General features: G+C 35.1%; 1 protein-coding gene across 1 annotated transcript in view; it reads right to left on the reverse strand.

Moving 5' to 3' along the window:
- The window catches only part of LOC150105827 (uncharacterized), a 112,179-nt gene that overhangs the window by 59,890 nt on the left and 32,705 nt on the right, over positions 1-19,584 (reverse strand). The window contains exon 4 of the mRNA XM_090393611.1: positions 4,293-4,364. Within this exon, the coding sequence (XP_090249737.1) occupies positions 4,293-4,364 (72 nt within the window). The remainder of the gene's footprint in view (positions 1-4,292; positions 4,365-19,584) is intronic.

Here is a 19,584-nt window from a genome sequence, read left to right on the forward strand (position 1 = left end):
ACTCTTTCTCTTGTAAATCTAATGGTATTGACAGGAATAAAAGATCTCAAAGGAGATATATTCCAAAATGCTTTAGATGCAGTAAAGTCATTTTGCTAAAAACTGTTATGTTAGGGAAAAATCTTGTTTTCAACATAAGAAATCAGAGAATAAAGAAAAATCTGGGAATAATTATTATTCCAATATCATACTGGCAAGGACAGAAATGTCAAACTACTCATTGGACATGGGTAAAGCTAAGGACAGCTCAAACCCTGAAAGAGAAAGTTTGATGTATCATTAGCTCCTTATGCTAATGGAGATAATCCTTTGACAGTTCTACAAGGATTTATTGAAGATGTGCCTTGTGAAATCTTACTTGACACAGGTGCACATATCTCACTGATTTCTTATAGTTTGTTTAACAAAGTAAATCTCTAATTCCAAATGACATTTCTGTTTTAAGCTATCCAATTAAATTAAAGGGTATATTTGAATCAGAAATTTCTGCTGATAAACAAATCAATGTTTTTATCTCAATTCCTTGTTTTCCACTGAAAGTTTGTCATCCATTAATAGTTCTTCCAGAATCATCACATCCAAATGTACAAGTAATATTTGGAATTGATTTTCTTAAATGTCATGGTTTTGCATGCAATTTTGTTGATAATACAGTGTCCTTATGTGGACCAGAATGCCGTTTAGACAGGACATCAGATGACAATGGAAAATTAGAGCAATCTCCTGAAGTTTTTAATACCCTGATGATAATGATCAAGTGTTTAATATGAGACTCTAAAGAATAAAGAATCTAGTTCACAAATCTGAGAAAAGGATGAGATTGTCCGAGCTCAGAAAGATGATCTCATAATTAAAACTATTTATGAAGCAGTATTGAAGGGTGAAACTCAACTGGATACATTTTTAAACCTGGAAAACTTATATTTTGATAAAGATGGATTGCTCTTATCTAGACAAATGGAAGATTGAAAGTGAAAATATTGGCACCAACTGAAATGATTCCTTGGATTATGTACACTTTCCATGATTCTGACTTGGCAAGACACCAAGGATTTTCTAGAACTTGGGAAAGAATAAAGGATCGTTATTACATCTGGAAAGGTATGAAGAGTGACATAACTCACATACATCAAATTATGCTATAAGTGCCAAATAAGATCCCCTTTCAGAGGAAAAGCTCCACTACAACCATTTCCAATTCCAACTAGACCTTTCCAGGCTGTTGCTATTGATGTGGTAGGTCCACTGCCAATTATAAAAAAAGGAAATAGGTACATTCTAGTAGCCATAGATATGCTAACTAGATTTCCTGCAGCAGTGTCGATGAAAGATCAAACTGCAAAGACTATTGCAAGAAAATTTTTGAATATGATAATTTGTAGATATGGAACTGCTCAGACTTTACTTTCAAGGAAACAATCGAGGAGCAAATTTTACATCTGAACTGTTATTATAATTATGCAAATTACTTAATATTAGGGAGATTTTTACTACACCTTACCACCCACAGTGTAATGGTATGTGCGAAAAGCTCAATAAAAACATAAGGCAAATACTTTCCAATCTGGCAAACACTAAAATGAATGATTGGGACACATATCTTTCTCAAGCATTATTTGCATGTAGATCTGCTTTTCATTCTGCTATCAAGGAAAAATCATCTTTTGCTTTATATGGCTTTGATCCAATCTTTCCTAATGAATTTGTTTCAGTCATTCCTAATACAGGATACAATGACATAAATGCGTATCTGGAAACAGTAGTAGATAAATTTTCCACTACTCACAGATTAGTAGGTGAAATAAGTAAATTAAGTTCTCAGAAAACTAGGCAGTATATAAATCGTTTTAGAAAGTATAAGTCATTTGCACCAGGAGATTTAGTATTGTTAGATGATAAATCTAGTATAAAAAGGATTGGGAAATTAGGAAGGAAAGCTTTAGGTCCATATAGAATTTTAGAGAAATTTTCTCCTGTGAATTTTAGGATTCAAGATGTCAAAAATCCTAGTAAAATTATAAATGTACACTCTGATAGGTTAAAAAAGTATTTTTTAGGGAGTAGAAATTTAGTTATATTAGGAGACAATATGAATAGAAGATTGAAAGATGAAAGTTGTTTTCATAGTACTAATTGTGCATCTCATTCACAATCAAATAATAGGAAAGGGAATAGTTTTAAACCCTATTCCCTATTTCAAATACACATCAAGGGAGAAAATTAAGAAAATTGGGTAAAACAAAACCTAATGCAGGAAATTTTGGAAATCCCAAGGTAAATAATTCCTATAATGTACAATGTAAGAGTAATGATATTCAAACTGACCCTAACAATGATGAAATTATAGCAGAATATCATAGGTTAGTTAACTTAGAGTTAAATAAGCCAGAATAATGTGAAAATACCTCTAATTTAGTTAATAAAGATATAGAAATTCTACAGGTGGAAACCTGTAGAATTTGATTCTGATAGTGATCATTCTGTAGATTTAGGGCATAATTCAAGTAGTTTAAATGAAATATTTGAGAAATATAGAAATGAGATTTGTAAGTATAGCAAAATGGAAGAAGAAAATTCCGAATTATCTCTAGCACCCGATGATTCTGAAACTAGTGATTCCGAGAGTGTAAATAATGATCAGCAGGAATCACGTTATTTTTTAAGATCTAGGAATAAGCATTAAAAGTTTTCTTAGATATATGTTAAATATTAAAAAAATTTTTTTTACGAAAAAATTTTTTCAGAGAAAGATGAAACTGATGTAAAAATAATCATAATTTAAAATTCTGAATATTTTTATGTATTGTTTATGTTAGAATGTTTATTAGTTTTGTTTTCATAACACGTATTGTCGGCACTTGAGATGTGCCCATTATTGATGTTATTTTGTTAAAATGAAATGTAAAGCAGTTAAAAAATTGATGTACTTACCGGATTTGAATAGTTGTATGACTTTAAAGAAATTTTGTTGTAGTTTAAAATATTAAGTGTTGTGTTTTATGAAGACATTCTCTTGTTGCTAACAAGACAATGTGTCAGCCATTATACCTAGTTTCTCGCTTGCCACTTCATGGAATGCGCATGCTCGCCGAGAAGTTTGATGTGTGATTGACAGTTGACAGAAAGTGTTCGGTATCATAGTAATGAAGAGAAAAACAAGAGAGCGTTCGGAAGAAAAAATTAGAACACAAGCCGGCAGATATTTAGATTCGGAGGAAAATCAATAGTATATTCCAAAAAAGGAATCGTGGAATCGTATGACGTTTCAAAGAGGAATAAGTATTGATAAATAAAAGAAAATATTGCTATAGATATTTTAAAAGGAATATTCGAGGAAACGTTAATTGGAAGATTAGTAGTAGATTCCAAAAAGGAGAATCGTCGAACTGTGAATTTTTTAAAGTGGAAGTGTTAAGACTGTCAATAAGCATTAGTGAATAAAAGAAGAAATTGCTATTTATGTTCTAAAGGAATGTTCAAGAAAACTCTGATTAGGAAGTTTCATCTGTCTTAAGGATGCCAGATCTAACTATTATTTCTACTAAAAAGAGACAGAATTGAGTTAGGAAGAATTAATGTGTGCTACATGAGTGATGAGAAAGGATCATGTGAAAATGAAGAATAAAGGTCATATATCTTCGGAAAAGGGCCTTGACAGAGAGAGAAACTGGCTATGAACATTTTGTCATTGTTCAAACAAAGTGTTTAGTCTAGTCTTAAGTGTAAGTTTATTTTTAAAAGGCCTCTGATCCAATTAAATTTGTAGTAAGTTATGTAATATTTGTTTGACGCGTATATATTTTGTTTTTGTTATATTAAATGTGTTTATTTTGTATTTTGGTCTTGAGTCAGTGATTATTTGGATTCTGAAAGCAATGGTAAAAAAGAGGTCATTGCAACAATCGGAGCGAACCCGTGTGCATATATAGATACACTCGGAATTAAAAAAATAATTGTTGAACAGAGATCATCTCTATAGACTGGATTAATATTATGATAATATCCTCTATATAAACATATCAATTTCAATTAACAGTGGTGCAGCCAACAGGATTGATAAAAGGATTAAAATAATATTAATTAAAAATATCCTCTATATAAACATATCTCCTTCATTTAACAATATACCTCATTTTTATCAGTGTGTCTTCTGTGATATACTTCTACTAATTATTTTATACTGCAATTTAAATAAAATTAGCATGTTTTATATCAAATGCTGTAGGATATTAAAAAAAATAAGAAAGAAAAATATATATTTAATATTATTTTGTAAAAATTTCCATTTTTACCTTTCGATGGACTGCTGCTCCATAACTTTGATTGAATTCTTATAAAAAATTTGATCTTGAAGATATTCAATCCTATGAGAAAACGAATGACTATAGTTTATGCAAAAAAAGACTGTCCATTTAGCAAATTATGTCAGTTATACATAAAAAGTATTAACAGAGAGTTTACTGGAATCAGTATACTTGAAAGAATTCCAAATTTATAGTTATTAAATAATTGCAATTTCTTATACATAAAAATTTGTTTCTTTATATATATATATTTATTTATTTTTTTATTCTAGCATGAATACAAATTTGTGTTAGAGGATGAAAAAATAATAAAAATAAAAAATCCTAAATATTGATAAAAAATTATTTCGATTTCACAAGACTTTTCCAAATGGGACATCTGTAGCAGCGATGGTGAACCTTTTTACCCAGGTGTGTCAAACATCTTTTTTTTGAAATACTGATGTTGTTGATGTGCCACTTGCATACATGCATTATAAATTTAACTACATAATCATAGATGGTGACTTATACATATCATATTAGGTTATTTATTTAATAGGACATTGATATAAAATCTATGAATTCATATTATACAATTAATTTAATAAAATGAAATTACAAACTTACATTACATTCAATGACTTTTCTGTTGCTGAGTACTGGTAGAAAGTTGCTTTATAGAAGGGCTATATAGTGTGTACATTTTACTGCTACACAGGCAGCACTCAAATCATTGCTCAATCTATTTCTCCCTTTCGATTTGATATTATTTAAGGCAGAAAATAGAATTTCACAAGAGTATGTAGAAGAGAAAATTGTTACAAGAGCTTTAGCTCTAACTACCAAATAAAATAGAAATAGGCTAACTATAAAATATAATTCATTCAATGAACTGAAACCTATCTTCGCCTTAACTGAGAGCGATCTTACACGATTTATCGCAGTTTTTTCATCAGAATACCAATATTTTTCAACATCCAAGGGGTGTCACCTGAAACCCTCAAGTGTGTCAGTGCTGACACATGTGTCATAGGTTCGCCATCACTGATCTATAGCCTCCAAGTATTTTAATAAGCCATCATTCAATGAAATCATATAAGAATAATTTAGTAGTTCAATAACCAATAATGATTATTTTATTTAATTAATTTTTTTTTCCTAAGATATTTACAAAATGCATAACATCTGCTTGATTCCCTTCTGCCCATATATTAACTGGCTGAATCAATTTTATTCATATGAATAGTATTTGGAATATTTGCTAAAATTTGTCATTCTCAATTTCGGCTTAAACTGGACTTTTATATTAGATTAGATGATCATAATAATATTATTATTAATATTTGTCGAAAGTTTTTTCCTACATGGCTATACTATAAATTAAAGATGTCAAGAAATTATATTCTTGATTTCATCCTTAATCCAAGTGTAAGCAAAGTTTGAAAATATGAAATCACTTTACGACTGGACTAGTTATATATATTGAGGCTAATGACTTCACATCAACTGCCTTAGTATCCCATAATGCAATGTGACACCTTTTGAATACTTGTATATGGAAATATGACTTCTGCATTACTTCAACCTTGGTATCACTTCTGGGTCTGACTCCTACTGATGAGACCTCAATATCCCTTCCCGTAATGCTTAGAACTATACATGCCTGTAAGGATATGTGCATTGCATTATGGGATGCTAAGGCAACTGATGCGTAGTCATTAATCTCTATATAGAAGTAGCCCAGTCATGAAGTGACTTCACGTGCAAACTTTGTTTGCTTATACTCGGAGAAAGGATGAAACAAGAATATAATTTCTTGGCATCTTTAATTTAAATTATTAATATTATTATTTAATATTGTTATTATCAATCTGATGATGATAATATTATTATCAGAGACCTTCAATGAGTTGAGGAATCATCAACTCATTGAAGCTACCTAAATGCACCCACCACTTCAACAGGCAAACTGTTTCACTTACTCACTGCTCTGTGAGAAAAATCAAACTCTCAACTTCAGAAACTTTCCTTATCCTCTCCCCACCTTCTATATAATGAAAATTTCATAAACTAGTATCCCATAACACTCATTCAAAAGTTTATAGACTTGTTTTTCATAACATTCCTCTTTCTTCTGTTTACCAGTGTCTACAGTCATCCACATACTCTCAATCTGTCCCCATAATCTACATTAGATAACCCCAATATCTTTATAACTTTTCTTTGCACCGTAATTGGGCAGGGAAACTAAAATTGAAAAGGTTGCATAAGAGGAAGAAACTTACGCAGTGAATGTATAAAAATGGCATGGGACTCTGAAATTAGTAGAATGTATATCAGTTCTAAAGCAGCTGGTACAAGAACTAAAGGGAATCTGCAATTTTTGTATACTAATGCAAGAAGCATTCGAAATAAGAGGGAAGAATTTTTGGCATTAGTCAGTGCAATTTCACCAAAAGTTGTAGGGTTACTGGAAATGAATGTGATGGTACAGTATTTTCAGGAGAATAGAGAAGATAGAATGTGGGGGGGGGGGGGTACTGTTGATAACTGATGAGTTGCAGCCAAAGAAAGTAGTATATCAAGAGGATAGACGTGTGAATGATACTTTTTTTGAGGCAGTCTGGTGTGAAATAGTGACCAACGCAACCAAATATACAGTTGATTGCTGCTATAGACTGGGGGGGTACAGGGGGTGATATTGAATTCATGCATTAGCAAATTAGTGCAGGGTTAGTGATTATTATGGGGATTTTAATTATGGTGATATCAATTGGAAGGAGGAAATATCATGTGGTAAAAAGAAAATGGAATTCATACACCTTCTAAGAGATAATTACTTGAAACAGCACATAACTGAAGGGTCTCATAGTGTGAGAGTGTTGGATCTGGTCATAGGTTCAGAGGACATACGCATAAATAAGGTGTCCTCGTTACCTCCAATTGGTGAGAGTGATCATGTGGTACTGACTTGGGAAGTTGAAAAATTTGTGGATTTCTCTCTTAAGAAGGGGTATATACAGAACTACAGGTTAGGTAATTATAACAAGCTTCAGAGTGAGCTTACAGCCCATGCCAGAACATATTGCAGAGGAAAGATGTTAGCAGTGCATGGGATATAATCAGCAGGTGTCTGAGGAAGGCAATATCAGAATGTATTCCCATGGTCAGGAAGACAAACAAGGTAGGCGTTAGATGGATGAGTAGTAGTATCAGGCTTGATCTACAAAAAAAAGAAAATGTTATGGAGAATTTACAAGGAGAAAGGCAATCAGTACAGCCATTAGCACTACAAGGCTCAATCTAGGAAGGTTAGTTACCAGCATAGTAAGAAAAGCTAAATCAGATTATGAGAAGATTTTAGCCGAGGAGATTAAGGGTAATCCCAAAGAGTTCTTTCGCTATGTGGCAAGTAAAAGGAAGAATGATGTTGGAAGGATAACCTTAGTGGGTGCTGATAGTATTGAGGTGACCAATTCAGATGTAATAGTAGAGATACTGAGTGATCACTTTTCAAAAGTCTATCACCCAAGTGAGAATATCTCTGTACTTGTAGTAATAACCAATGTGAGAACTGAAGTTAATAAATCAGAGGTGCTTAGTGCATTGCAGAATTTAAATGCAAACACTGCTGTAGGTTTAGATGGAATATTAGCTTGGGTGTTGCGTGAATGTGCAAAGGAATTGTCAGTGCCTCTTACTTGGTTATTTAACTTAAGTTTGAACTCTGGTATGGTCCCTAGGGAGTGGAAGGAAGGCAAAGTGGTTCCTGTGCATAAAGGTGGCTCTAAGACTGTGGTAGTTAATTACAGACCAATCACCATCTCGGAGTGGTGGTAAAAGTATTGGAAAAGTTAGTTAAAGATAAAATTCAAGAATGAGTAGATCAGGATATGATACTCTATAGGGGGCCAACATGGTTTTGTTAAAGGTCGATCCTGCCTTAGCAATTTATTAACTTTTTATAATAGAATGACATCTGAGTTGGACAAGGGGAAATGGCTACACAGTGATACTACTGGATTTTGCTAAGGCTTTTGACAGGATAACCCCATGGAATACTGTTGCGCAAATTAGAGCAGATGGGGATGGATGCTAAACTGGTGATATGGATAAGAGAATGGCTCATGGAGAGATACCAGAAAGTAGTGTATGGAGTAGCAGAGTCCAGGATGAGGCAGGTGACCAGTGGTGTTCCTCGGGGCTCTGTGCTCGGGACTCCTATAAGGATTTCTCGCATTTTGACGAAAATCGAACCCAGATCTTTTCCAACCGAGGGGAACTTCGTTTTCCCCAGCTGTGTTACAGAGATTTGTTGAAAACATCGCTGTTGATATTGTAGGATTTCATTTTTAATCTGAATAAAGAGGGTTATTTCAATATTCAATTGTAACCATGGGCTGTATAAAATGACCAAAATAAATAGATACAGTACTTTGTTTTTTGAGAAACGTAAAATTGATTCTATCTTGAAAAAAACTGAAAATGTTCGAACATATTGCTGTAGTAATGGTTTCCCACACCCTCCAACCTTCTACAATTTGTCAACTGAAAAAAAAAAACTTAAAGAGGGAGAAAGGCGAAGAAAAATCCTCATACAATCTTTTCCTTAACGTGCTGAATTCAATGGCCAGTCTCAACCAAGTAACCAGCTTCATATAATTAATGTCATGATAATTAATTATAGTTTTGTGTCTTGTCAGTTGCATGTATTCTTTGGCCAGTTTGGCTGTTTTTGTTCCATGAAAAATCCGAGTTTCCGAGTTTGCTGATTCGGCACTCCATTCCTTTTCATTATTTGAGAAATTGCAGTGCTCAAGTGATCACTTGGGCACTGCAATTTCTCAACAGAGCCAAGATGTTTCTTAACTAATGTCTTAAATACTGATGTCTGTCGTTCTTCAGAGGAGTGAAGCCAAGCAGGTGAAAATTCAATACAACCAAAGCTACCAAACCCAATCCTATCTTATTTCTCATAAGAAAGATCTCACTTTACTTCCCCTTACCTGTGAGATCACTCCAAAGCAGTCAAGATTGCATGGCTTGAAGGGAGATATTCAATTGTTTGCCGATGATGCAAAGTTGGGTAGTGTAATAAAAAATCAAGCTGATATTGAGAGTTTGCAGGATGATTTAAATAAGCTGGCAAAATGGGCAAAAGGTAATGCATGTCAGTTCAATGTGGAAAAGTGTAAAGTTATGCATTTTAGGATTAAAAGATTACCAGCTGTGTACCACATTGATGGAACGGTACTCCAAGAGATTGATGAGGCTAGGGACTTGGGGGGTGTTGGTGGATAGGGAGATGAAGTTCAGAAAGCACACTGCTAAGGTCTCCATGATTACACATAGGATTACTTGGTTATTGAAGAACACTAACATCAAGAGATAGAGAGGTTATTATTCCCCTTTGTTGATACTTCCACATTTGGATTACTGTGCTCAAGTCTGGTCACCTGGATTCCTTGGAGATGAGGAGGTTGTGGAGAGGGTTCAGAGGAGAGTGATAAGTTGGTGAGTGATGTAAAAAATGCCTCCCCTACATTGATAGATTGAGAGTTTGTGGATTGCAGAAGTTGGCTGTTAGGCAGAGAAGAGGGGATATGATAGAAACATTTAAATTACTAAAAGGTTTTTATAAGATTGATGAAGGGGAAATATTTCAGCTGTGTGATAGTGATGGAAGAACAAGAGGTCATCCTTGGAAATTAAGGAAAAGTGTGGTTAAGAAGGGTGTGAGAACTAGATTTTTTGCTTGGAGGGTAGTGAGTGGGTAGAATGCATTGCCTGACTCAGTTGTGAGTTCTTCGTCTGTAAACGAATTCAAGAATGATACTGTTTTGATAGTTTGGGTCTTCAGATACTTGTAATAATAATAATAATTTCTATAGCTTCTTTATCCCCCTCAGATCCCAGGAGACCCACTCTGCACATAGTCCAGGTGGGTTGCATTAAGGCCTTGTAGAGTGGAAAAATGACTTCCTTATTCTTACATGGCAATGTTAATTTCAGCAGCACTGCAATTATTGGTATGTGACATCTGAACTGTCTGTCCACTGTAACATCAAGAATCCTTGTTAGCTTCTTAAAGCATAATTTCACCAATATAATATGCCTTCAGAAATCCTGTCACAGAGCAAAGTGCATCACTTTATACTTACTAACATTTTAGTGGTAAAATTTATAAAGAGCTCAAAATGATAGCAATAACCCTGCTTTTTCTTGATGCAGTTTAATAAAACACAACATAATTTCATGCCGTGCTTTTGTCAGGGAACCAGGACAACCAGAAAAAGTTCGCTAGCAAAAGAGAGCTGAAGATTGGCACCATAAACATAAGAATATCAACAAAAAAAAAATGGAACTATCAGAAGTGGATTAGTATCAGATCAACATAACAGGTGTTACTAAAACAAAGAAGACAAATACAAGTGAGATGTGAGATTTTTCTGAGCAACAAATAAAAGATGCTACATTCAGCAATAACGAGCATGGAAAAGTAGTAGCTATAGTGTTCAACACAAACCATAAGGATAATCTTGAATAAATTTATTTAGCTTATGGTCCACAGAAGGTGTGAACCATAAGCTATATTGGGGAAGAAGGTGCAGGAATTTTTCGAGGCTTTAGAGAAGGCATATAGATACAGAGAAAAAGGAAAGGGTGGCCGTTGGAGATCTAAAAAGCAGAGCAGGAAATGATTACCAGACATGCTTTGAAAAAATTTGGAGACACAGCAAAGCTAACAATAATGGTAAGCAGGATTTCTGTTCAGTATGTGGACTAGTTATTACTAACATCATATTCCAAGATAAAGGTGTGCACAAATTCACATGGAGAGAAGATGCAAGAAATAAGTAAAGGCTCAGTGATTATGCTAATGTTGATAGTCACTAGTTCAACACACAACAGTATACAGAGGATTTGAAATTGGAAGGGATCATCATACAGTTTTAGGCAGGATAAAACTGAATATCATACTGAAAAGAAAAATATGTATGAACATTTTAAACGAATCAAAATTGAGCAGCTTTCAGAGGTGAATGGTAGACTCAAATCCACATATATTATTCAAGAAAAAAAAAGGAATGATTTGAAAACAAGAAACAAACCTTGGAGATTCAGTGGTAGATCCTGAAGAAAGTATTGCCTGACTTCACTAGAGAGATATGTGGCTAGGTTAAAAGAAAGCATATTAAAAAGTTTCTGTAAGTCAGCTTGTGCTATGAGAGAATACAGAGAAAAATGCAAGACAGCACAACACTGTATAAAATTAGCTAAACCAAAGTCAATGGAAGACTTTTGTAAATATATAGAAAATAAATATCAGGAAGGTGGCAAAATATTCTGGATGCTATTGAAAAAGCTTAGAAATGGAGAAAAGAATATACTGTAAAAGGAATTAGAAATAATAAAGGGACATGAAAATTAAACATGGAGTAATTTTTTTTTAATCATCATCATCATCATCTATTTCCTGATATGTACCCTTGAGTGTGTTCAGGTTACTATGATAGCACTACATGATTAAGTTTACTTTCTTATTAACTTTCTATCAACAATTTTCCTCCACATTAGTCTATTACTTGTCAACCCTCAACACTGTCGTATCTAACATTTTGTGCTTCTAAGGTACTTCTCACTGAATCAATCCACCTAGACTTTGGTCTTCCTGCCATATTGGCATCCAACACCTGTTTTTCTAACCTGTCCTCACCCATTCTATTTAAATGACCATAACCATATTAGATTAGCTCTGCTGACACATTCTTGAATGCTAACAATGTCAAGTTCCTTTCTAATATCTTCATTTTTAATATGATTCTGCCATTGATCATCAGTTCACCCCCTCCCCCCTTCTAATTTTTTCTCAGAACTCTCATATCTGTGGTGTCTAGTCTTTGAGCAGGGTGCTATATTTCTAATCCAACTCTGAGATCCATAACTTAAAACTGGTTTGAACACTGTCTTGAATAGTACTAGTTTGGTGTTTTGGCTAATTTCTCTCTTATTCCATATAAATTTATTCAGCTGGCTCTCCACCATACAAGCTTTGCTTATTCTGTTGTCTATTTCCTGATTCAACTTGCATTCTCACTAAAAACTGTGCCTGATAGCTGAAATATTTTACTTGTTCTATAGGACCTGTATTCAGAATGTAGCTGAAGTTTTCTCTGTTCCTACCTATTTTCGTAATTTTGGTCTTTTCATGGCTGATTTTCATGCCAAATTTGGTACAGCTGTATTCAATTTATTATTCAACTTCCTCCTGGAGACTTGCACTAGATGTGTTTAGGAGTACAACACCATTTGCATAAAACAAAGAACTAAGTTTGACATGTCCAATTCTAATATCAGGCCTAATGCCACTTTCTTTCATAATGTGATCCATATAGATGAATAAGAGTAGAGATATTGTGCATTCTTGTCTTACCCCTGATTTTACATCAAACCATATTCCTGTCCCTAAATTCTAACTGCTGACTGCCAACCTAAATATACACCATGTTTTGCTCTCTATAATGTTCCATTTACCCCATATAAATGTTGAATTTTGAAAAGCTTTTCTCTGGGCACCTTCTCATATGCCTTTTCCAGATCTAGAAAACTTAAGTACAGATCCTTTCATATTCCCATGATTTATCAACTATTTGTGATAAAGTGAAAATCTGATTTTGACAACCTCTATTTGACCTGAATCCACCTTGTTCTTCTCAAGTTTCTCTTTCACAATCTTTCTAACCCTATTCAAGTATGGTTGCATTATCTTACCTGGAACACTTGGTAGAGAAATTCCTCTGTAATTCTCACATTCAACTTTACTGACTTTTGTACAGAGAGTGGAACTACTCCAATCATCTGGAGTTTGATCTTGTAACCAGGTCCTCTGAATTATATAGTGTAGCTACTGTAAACTTTTATACCTCCATACTTAAGCATTTCTGGTCAAATATCATCTACTACAGCTGCCTTTCCACATTTCAATTTTTTGATGCTTTTTCTATCTCAATTATTGATATGTATTCCTCCTGAAAATTTTCTAGTAGTTCTATCATGCTTATTTCATTTAACCATCTTTGAAAGTAATTATTTCAGACATCTAATATATCGTTATCTTCAGTTTTCATGTTACCTTTATGATCCTTGATTCTTTTTACAGTACTATTTCCTACATTTCTAAGCTTTTTCAATAGTCTCCAGAACATTTTGCCACCTTCCTGATATTTATTTTCTATACTCTTAGTCTTCCCATGCCTTTTTGTTTAGCTACTTTTACACATAACTTAGCTCTTTTAAATTTTTCTTAGTATGCTTTTAGTGAATCCGTCAATTTGCAAGAAACTTTTGGTATGCGTTCTTCTTTAACTTGTGTCCACCACAGGGGTTCTTATTTTTCTATCCTTGCAAACAACTTCACTACATACCTCCCTAGCTGAATCAATTAATGTCTTCTTCAGAGTTTGCCACTGAGACTTGGTTCTTGATTTAATCTGTTTCATTTTTTTTCAATAACGTTTGCATAATCGAGTCTACAGTTTACCTGTGAAATCCGCTCAACTTTATTTCTTTTTAAAACTTTCTTACATTCTGTTATTTTCAATGTGATATTCATTTTTATCTTACTTAGCACTAAGTAATGGTTGCCTCCAGTTCCAAATCCTCTGTACATTCTTGTACCCTGAACCAGCTTAGTATTATCACTATGAACAATGAATCGTGAATGACGCTTTCTTATTTCTTGTGTCTTCTCTCCATGTGAACGTTGAATGTCTTTGTTGAAACATGGTGTCAGTAATGACTAGTCCATGTCATGAGTAGAAGTAAAGCAAATACTTACCATTATCATTACCTTTGCTCTTTTCTCCAAATTTTTCCAAAATGTTCCTATATGCCTGGTGAGATTCATTTCCCACTCTGCTGTTCAGATCTCTAACAAGGACCATTTTTTCCCATTTTCTTTATGCCAGCTGCCTGTTCTAATGACTTGAAAAATTCCTCCATTTCTTCCTTAGAAGAACCTTCTGTGAGAATATAGGCACAAATAAGTTTCATTGTCCATTTTCCCATTTTGAATAAAAATGCAAGACAACAAAGCACTGTATAAAACTAACTAAACAAAAATCATGGAAAGGCTTTGGTAAAAATGAAAATAAATATCAGGAAGGTAGCAAAATATTCTGCAGGCTATTGAAAAAGCTTAAAAAGAGAAAAGACTACTGTAAAAGGAATCAGAAATAATAAAGAGGACATGAAAACTGAAAATATTCTGGATGTCTGGAGTAATTTTTTATATGTACGTATGCATGTATGTATACGAGGATGGTTCCATAAGTTTCCAGCCTGACTAACTTTTAGAGGTGATAGAAAGAAAACAACTGTATCACTTTTGAACATAATCTTCCTTATTCCTTAATAATTAAATCCCAATATTATATTGCCGAAATGAAGCCTATTGGCTTTTGATATTTAAATAATCTTCCTTTACTTCAACACACTTTTCATATCTTTGAATTAACATTTCTATTCCCTTGAAAAAATTGTTGTACTTTTGTGTACAAAATGGCCTAAAATTGTATCTTTCACCTCACTGTCATCAGCAAATTTTCTTTCTCAAAGGTCTTTCTTCAGTTTTGAAAAGAGGAAATAGTGACTGGTGCTAGATCATCTGGGCTGTAAGGGGTGTTCAATCTCCTGGAAGCCACAGTCCTTCACTGCAGCCTTCGCAACAATAGCCACATGGACTGGAGTATTGTCATGCAGCAGGCAAACACCATGACTCAGCATTCCTCATCTCTTCTCCTTTATGGCATCACACAATTTGTGCAGGAGTGAAGCATAATATTCTGCATTAACGGTGGTATTCCTTTCTTTGAAGTCAATCAAGAGAATTCCCAAGCAATCCCAAAAGATTGTTACCATGATCTTCTTGGTGGACTGAGTGACTTTGGCTTTTCTCAACATCGCTTCACTTGGTTTGCACCACTCCATGGATTCCCTTTTGGAAAAAGGATCATAAGAAAGGACTATGGTTTCATCCCCATAACAATGAATTCCAGCACTTCTCTCTGATTCCCTTGGCAAAGCTCTAAAAACTTGTGGGAAAATGTCACACGATGCTCCTTCTGAATTGAAGAGAGAAGTTGGAGTACCCACCTTGCACTGACCTTCATCATGTGAAGCTTCTCGTGAATGATGTGAAAGACGGTTGTTATAAAAAGCCCCAACCTAGCAGAGATTTCTTTGAGCTTCAGCTGTCTGTCACCGAACAGTTCCTCATCAACATGAGAGACACATTTTCCTCAGTCATCACTTCCACAGGCAGACCATCATGAGGATCATCCTCAATGCTCTCTCTTCCTGGGCGAAACTGTTTAGCCCATTCCTTCACAGTGGAATATGAAAGAGAAGTTTCCCCATAATCACCATTCAATCACTGATTGATAGTACTTGGAGAAAGCCCTTCTTTGGCAAAAAACTTTATCACAGCATGGTACTCAATTTTTAACATTACAGCCACTTAGTGTGCCATGTGTTAGTCAAATGAGTGCCTCCAACTGAATGATGCAGGTAGAAAATTGAAACTGGTACACTAACCTCCCCATAGATGGTGCTATCTGTCACACACAGCATTTTAAAATTGGGGCAAATTTTGTATATTAGGCTGGAAACCTTTGAAACCTAACTTGTATGTGCGTGTATATGTGGCATAATGGATTTACTTGACTGAGAAACATATTTTTTAAAAATATTAAATGACTGGAAGCCAAGAAATAAAAAATAAAACACTGTTTTTATTCAACATGACTAGTTTCGTCTTTAAGACAACTTCTTCAGGTGCACAAAAAAGGAGAAACAACCAACAAAAACTGTAAGAGAATAAAGTCTAAACAACAAAGCATTAACATGAAAAGGTAAATATTAAAGCATTAGCATCTGGATATTTAAAGCTGTTCTCTGTATAACCTCATTGTTGGGCATGCGTTCAACATCTCTTGAACGCCAAAGTTGGATGGCAGCATCCAACATTGACTCAGACTGTCATTGTGCTACATGCGTTTACGAGATCTTGAATGCATGCCCAATGATGAGGTTATACAGATAACAGCTTTAAATATCCAGATGCTAATGCTTTAATATTTACCTTTTCATGCTAATGCTTCGTTGTTTAGATTTTATTCCTTTACAGTTTTCATTGGTTGTTTCTCCTTTTTTGTGCACCTGAAGAAGTCTTCTTAAAGAATTATGGCACGAAACTAGTTGTGCTGAATAAAAACAGTGTTTTATTTTTTATCTCTCAGCTTCCATTCATTTAATATTTTAAATATATATATCGATCCTATACATGAAAGGTTGAAGGACTTATAAACACATCAGTGCATGTCTAGGGTGTAGGTGAGGAGTCAGAAGTTTACTTACATTTTTTGTTTTCATGAGTTACAGGTTGTTGTAGTTTGGAAATTCTTCTTGTGGCAGACTGTTCCAGAGGATAGAGGTAGATGGAATAAACGAGGAAGAAAACCAGGTTCAGTGTGTTTGCAGATTCATAGGAAAGCTGTTGCTGGGACTGCTGCTGCTGTTATATTAACAGGTGCAACAGAAAGTGGAGGAATGATGTTTGCCAGTTCAGTGGAGTAATGACCTTTGAAGTACTAGAATAGAAACAAAGCTGAAACACTGCATTTGTGAGACAGAGGTTGAAGTGAATCTGTATAAGAAGGATCATCTATGAGTCGAATTTTGGCCACTAGGCATTATACTTTTGCTGGAAGGCGCAAGTCATATTAATCTAGCTTCGAACAACCAGTGCATTTCAGCAGCAATTCCAAAAATTCATTTGCATTAGTCAAGTAAGCAAATCAAATATTTATAGATTTTGCAGATGACAATTTCAAAAGTTAGAAATGAAACAGAAACAACTGATTAGAAAGGGAAAGACTCAAATCAGCTATCACCACAGTATTTATGATATGAATAATGATATTTATGATATTGATTGACGGTAAAACAGAAAATGATAAGGTCAAATTAATATTGAACATGAGGCGGTGGAAATACAGGAGAATGAAATAGATGTAAATAAGGAAATAGTGCACTTGAATGTTATCCTTCAAAGAACAAAGCACAAAATCATAAAGTTGCAGAAGTAGCAAGAGATTAGCATGGCTGAGAAGAGAAAGAAGCAGCCGTCCAAAAAAAATTGAGATCATATCAATAAATGAGAAAAACATGGTAAGAAGAAAATTATGTATGGGGAATCAATGATCAGACGAGTACTTAATGGAAGTATAACAAAATCATGTTTCCCTGGTGCAAAAATTAATTATATTAGTTATGCCATCTAGATGCAAAAAGTTATAGCAAAAGAACTGTCTTGGTAGGCACTAATGATCTGAGAACTATTCTATGAGGCAGGATGTGCAGGATGATGTAGACTTTGTGGACCTATGGCCTGTGTTTGATGGAAAGAAGGATTTGTATAAAGCTGATAAATTGTATCTAAATGTTTTGGGTATTAGGTGTCTAGAGAAAGAGCTTTGTTAACTGAGCATGCTGAAGTGCAAATTCAGGAAAAGTAATTAGGGTGGATGCAGGTGAATGTGTGTGTGTGAAGACGTCCATGAAGTGAGTATGAGAATGATAAACAAGTGCAGAATTTAGTCTCTCAAGCCAAAATATTGAATAGGATAGTCAATTCAGGAAGTAGAGGTGGTTGGGGGTCCAAAGGAATGCTGCAGTTTCTAATGCCAAAGGTATCAGGAACAAGAGGAAGGAGTTTTTGGCATTGTTAGTTGCAAAAGTTATAGACATTAGTAAGACTTGGCTAATGGCAGATGACTAACGGCAGCTAAAAGGATAGAATGTGAAGGGTTTAGTATTTTCAGGGAAGATAGAAAAGAAACAGAGGAATAAAGTTGATGTCCCACACAATGAAGATCCTAGAGAGGGTTCTTGATGGAAGACTGAGGAAGGAGGTGGAGATTGCAAAGGAGCAATTTGGCTTCGTGCCTGGTCGATCAACGACAAATGCTATCTTTCGGTTACTACAAATAATGGAAAAGTTTCAAGAGAAGCAACGGGAGCTACATCTGGTTTTTATTGATTTGGAGAAAGTTTATGATAGAGTGCCAAGGCAAGAAGTCTGGAGGTGTTTGAGGGAGAAGAAGATACCAGAGAAATATGTCAAGTTGATGCAGGAGATGTACAGAAATGTGAAGACAAAAGTTCAAACCTGCCTGAGAGAGACAGAAAGTTTTCCAGTGACAGTTGGCTTGCATCAAGGGTCAGCATTAAGTCCGTTCCTGTTTAATATTGTGATGGAAGTGGTGACAGAGGAGGTGAGAGAAGACGCGCCTTGGACTATGTTGTATGCAGATGACATCGTGCTGTGTGCAGAATCAAGAGAAGAAGTGGCAGCTAAACTGGAAAGTTGGAAGAAAGTAGTGGAAGAGAGAGGTATGAGACTGAGCAGAGGTAAGACAGAGTATATGTGTTGCAAAGCGGATGGCAGCCAGGAGACAGATCTAGAGCTGGAAGGAAATGTCATCAGGAAGGTCAGTGACTTTAGATACTTAGGTTCAACAATGAAAGATGATGGTGAGGCCGAGAAGGAAGTGGGATGCAGGATACAAGCAGGATGGAGGAACTGGAGAGAGATGGCTGGAGTGCTATGCGATAAGAGGGTACTGGACAGTAGTGAGACCAGCTATGATGTATGCTATGGAACTGTGGCCCTGAGGAAAAATAACATCAGCAGGATGGAGGTAGCGGAGATGAGAATGCTTAGGTGGATGTGCGGTGTGACCAGAAAGGATCGTCTGAGAAATGATTAAGTAAGGGGAACGGTGAAAGTTACGAACTTAGGAACAAAGATACAGGAGGCAGAGATGAGATGGTTTGGTCATGTGATGAGGAGGGAGGAAGAGTATGTGGGAAGAAAGGTCATGTGCATTTCTCTTCCATAAGAGGAAGCGCAGACGGCCAAAGAAGAGATGGAGGGAGATGGTGGAGGAGGATGAAGAACTTGGATGTGGCTACAGCCCAAGACAGGAGGTTGTGGAGGAGACTCACCACAAACAGCAACCCTACCTAAGTGGGAAAAGCTGCAGAAAAAGAAAGATAGAAAAGAAAAGATGCGGGGAGGGGTACTGCTGATGATAGCAGATGAATTGCAGCCAAAAAAGAATAGGAGATAGGGGGAGAGTGAGAGAATGGCTATTCATTTGAAGCAGTCTGGTGTGAGATCAAGGCCAATAAGAAAAACATATATGGTTAGTTGCTGCTATAGGCAAGGGAGGGG

This window comes from Typopeltis vanoorti, chromosome 6 (assembly GCF_054136105.1).
Source record: "Typopeltis vanoorti isolate ZY-2024b chromosome 6, IOZ_Tvanoo_1.0, whole genome shotgun sequence".
In the NCBI taxonomy this organism is placed as follows: Eukaryota; Metazoa; Arthropoda; class Arachnida; order Uropygi; family Thelyphonidae; genus Typopeltis; species Typopeltis vanoorti.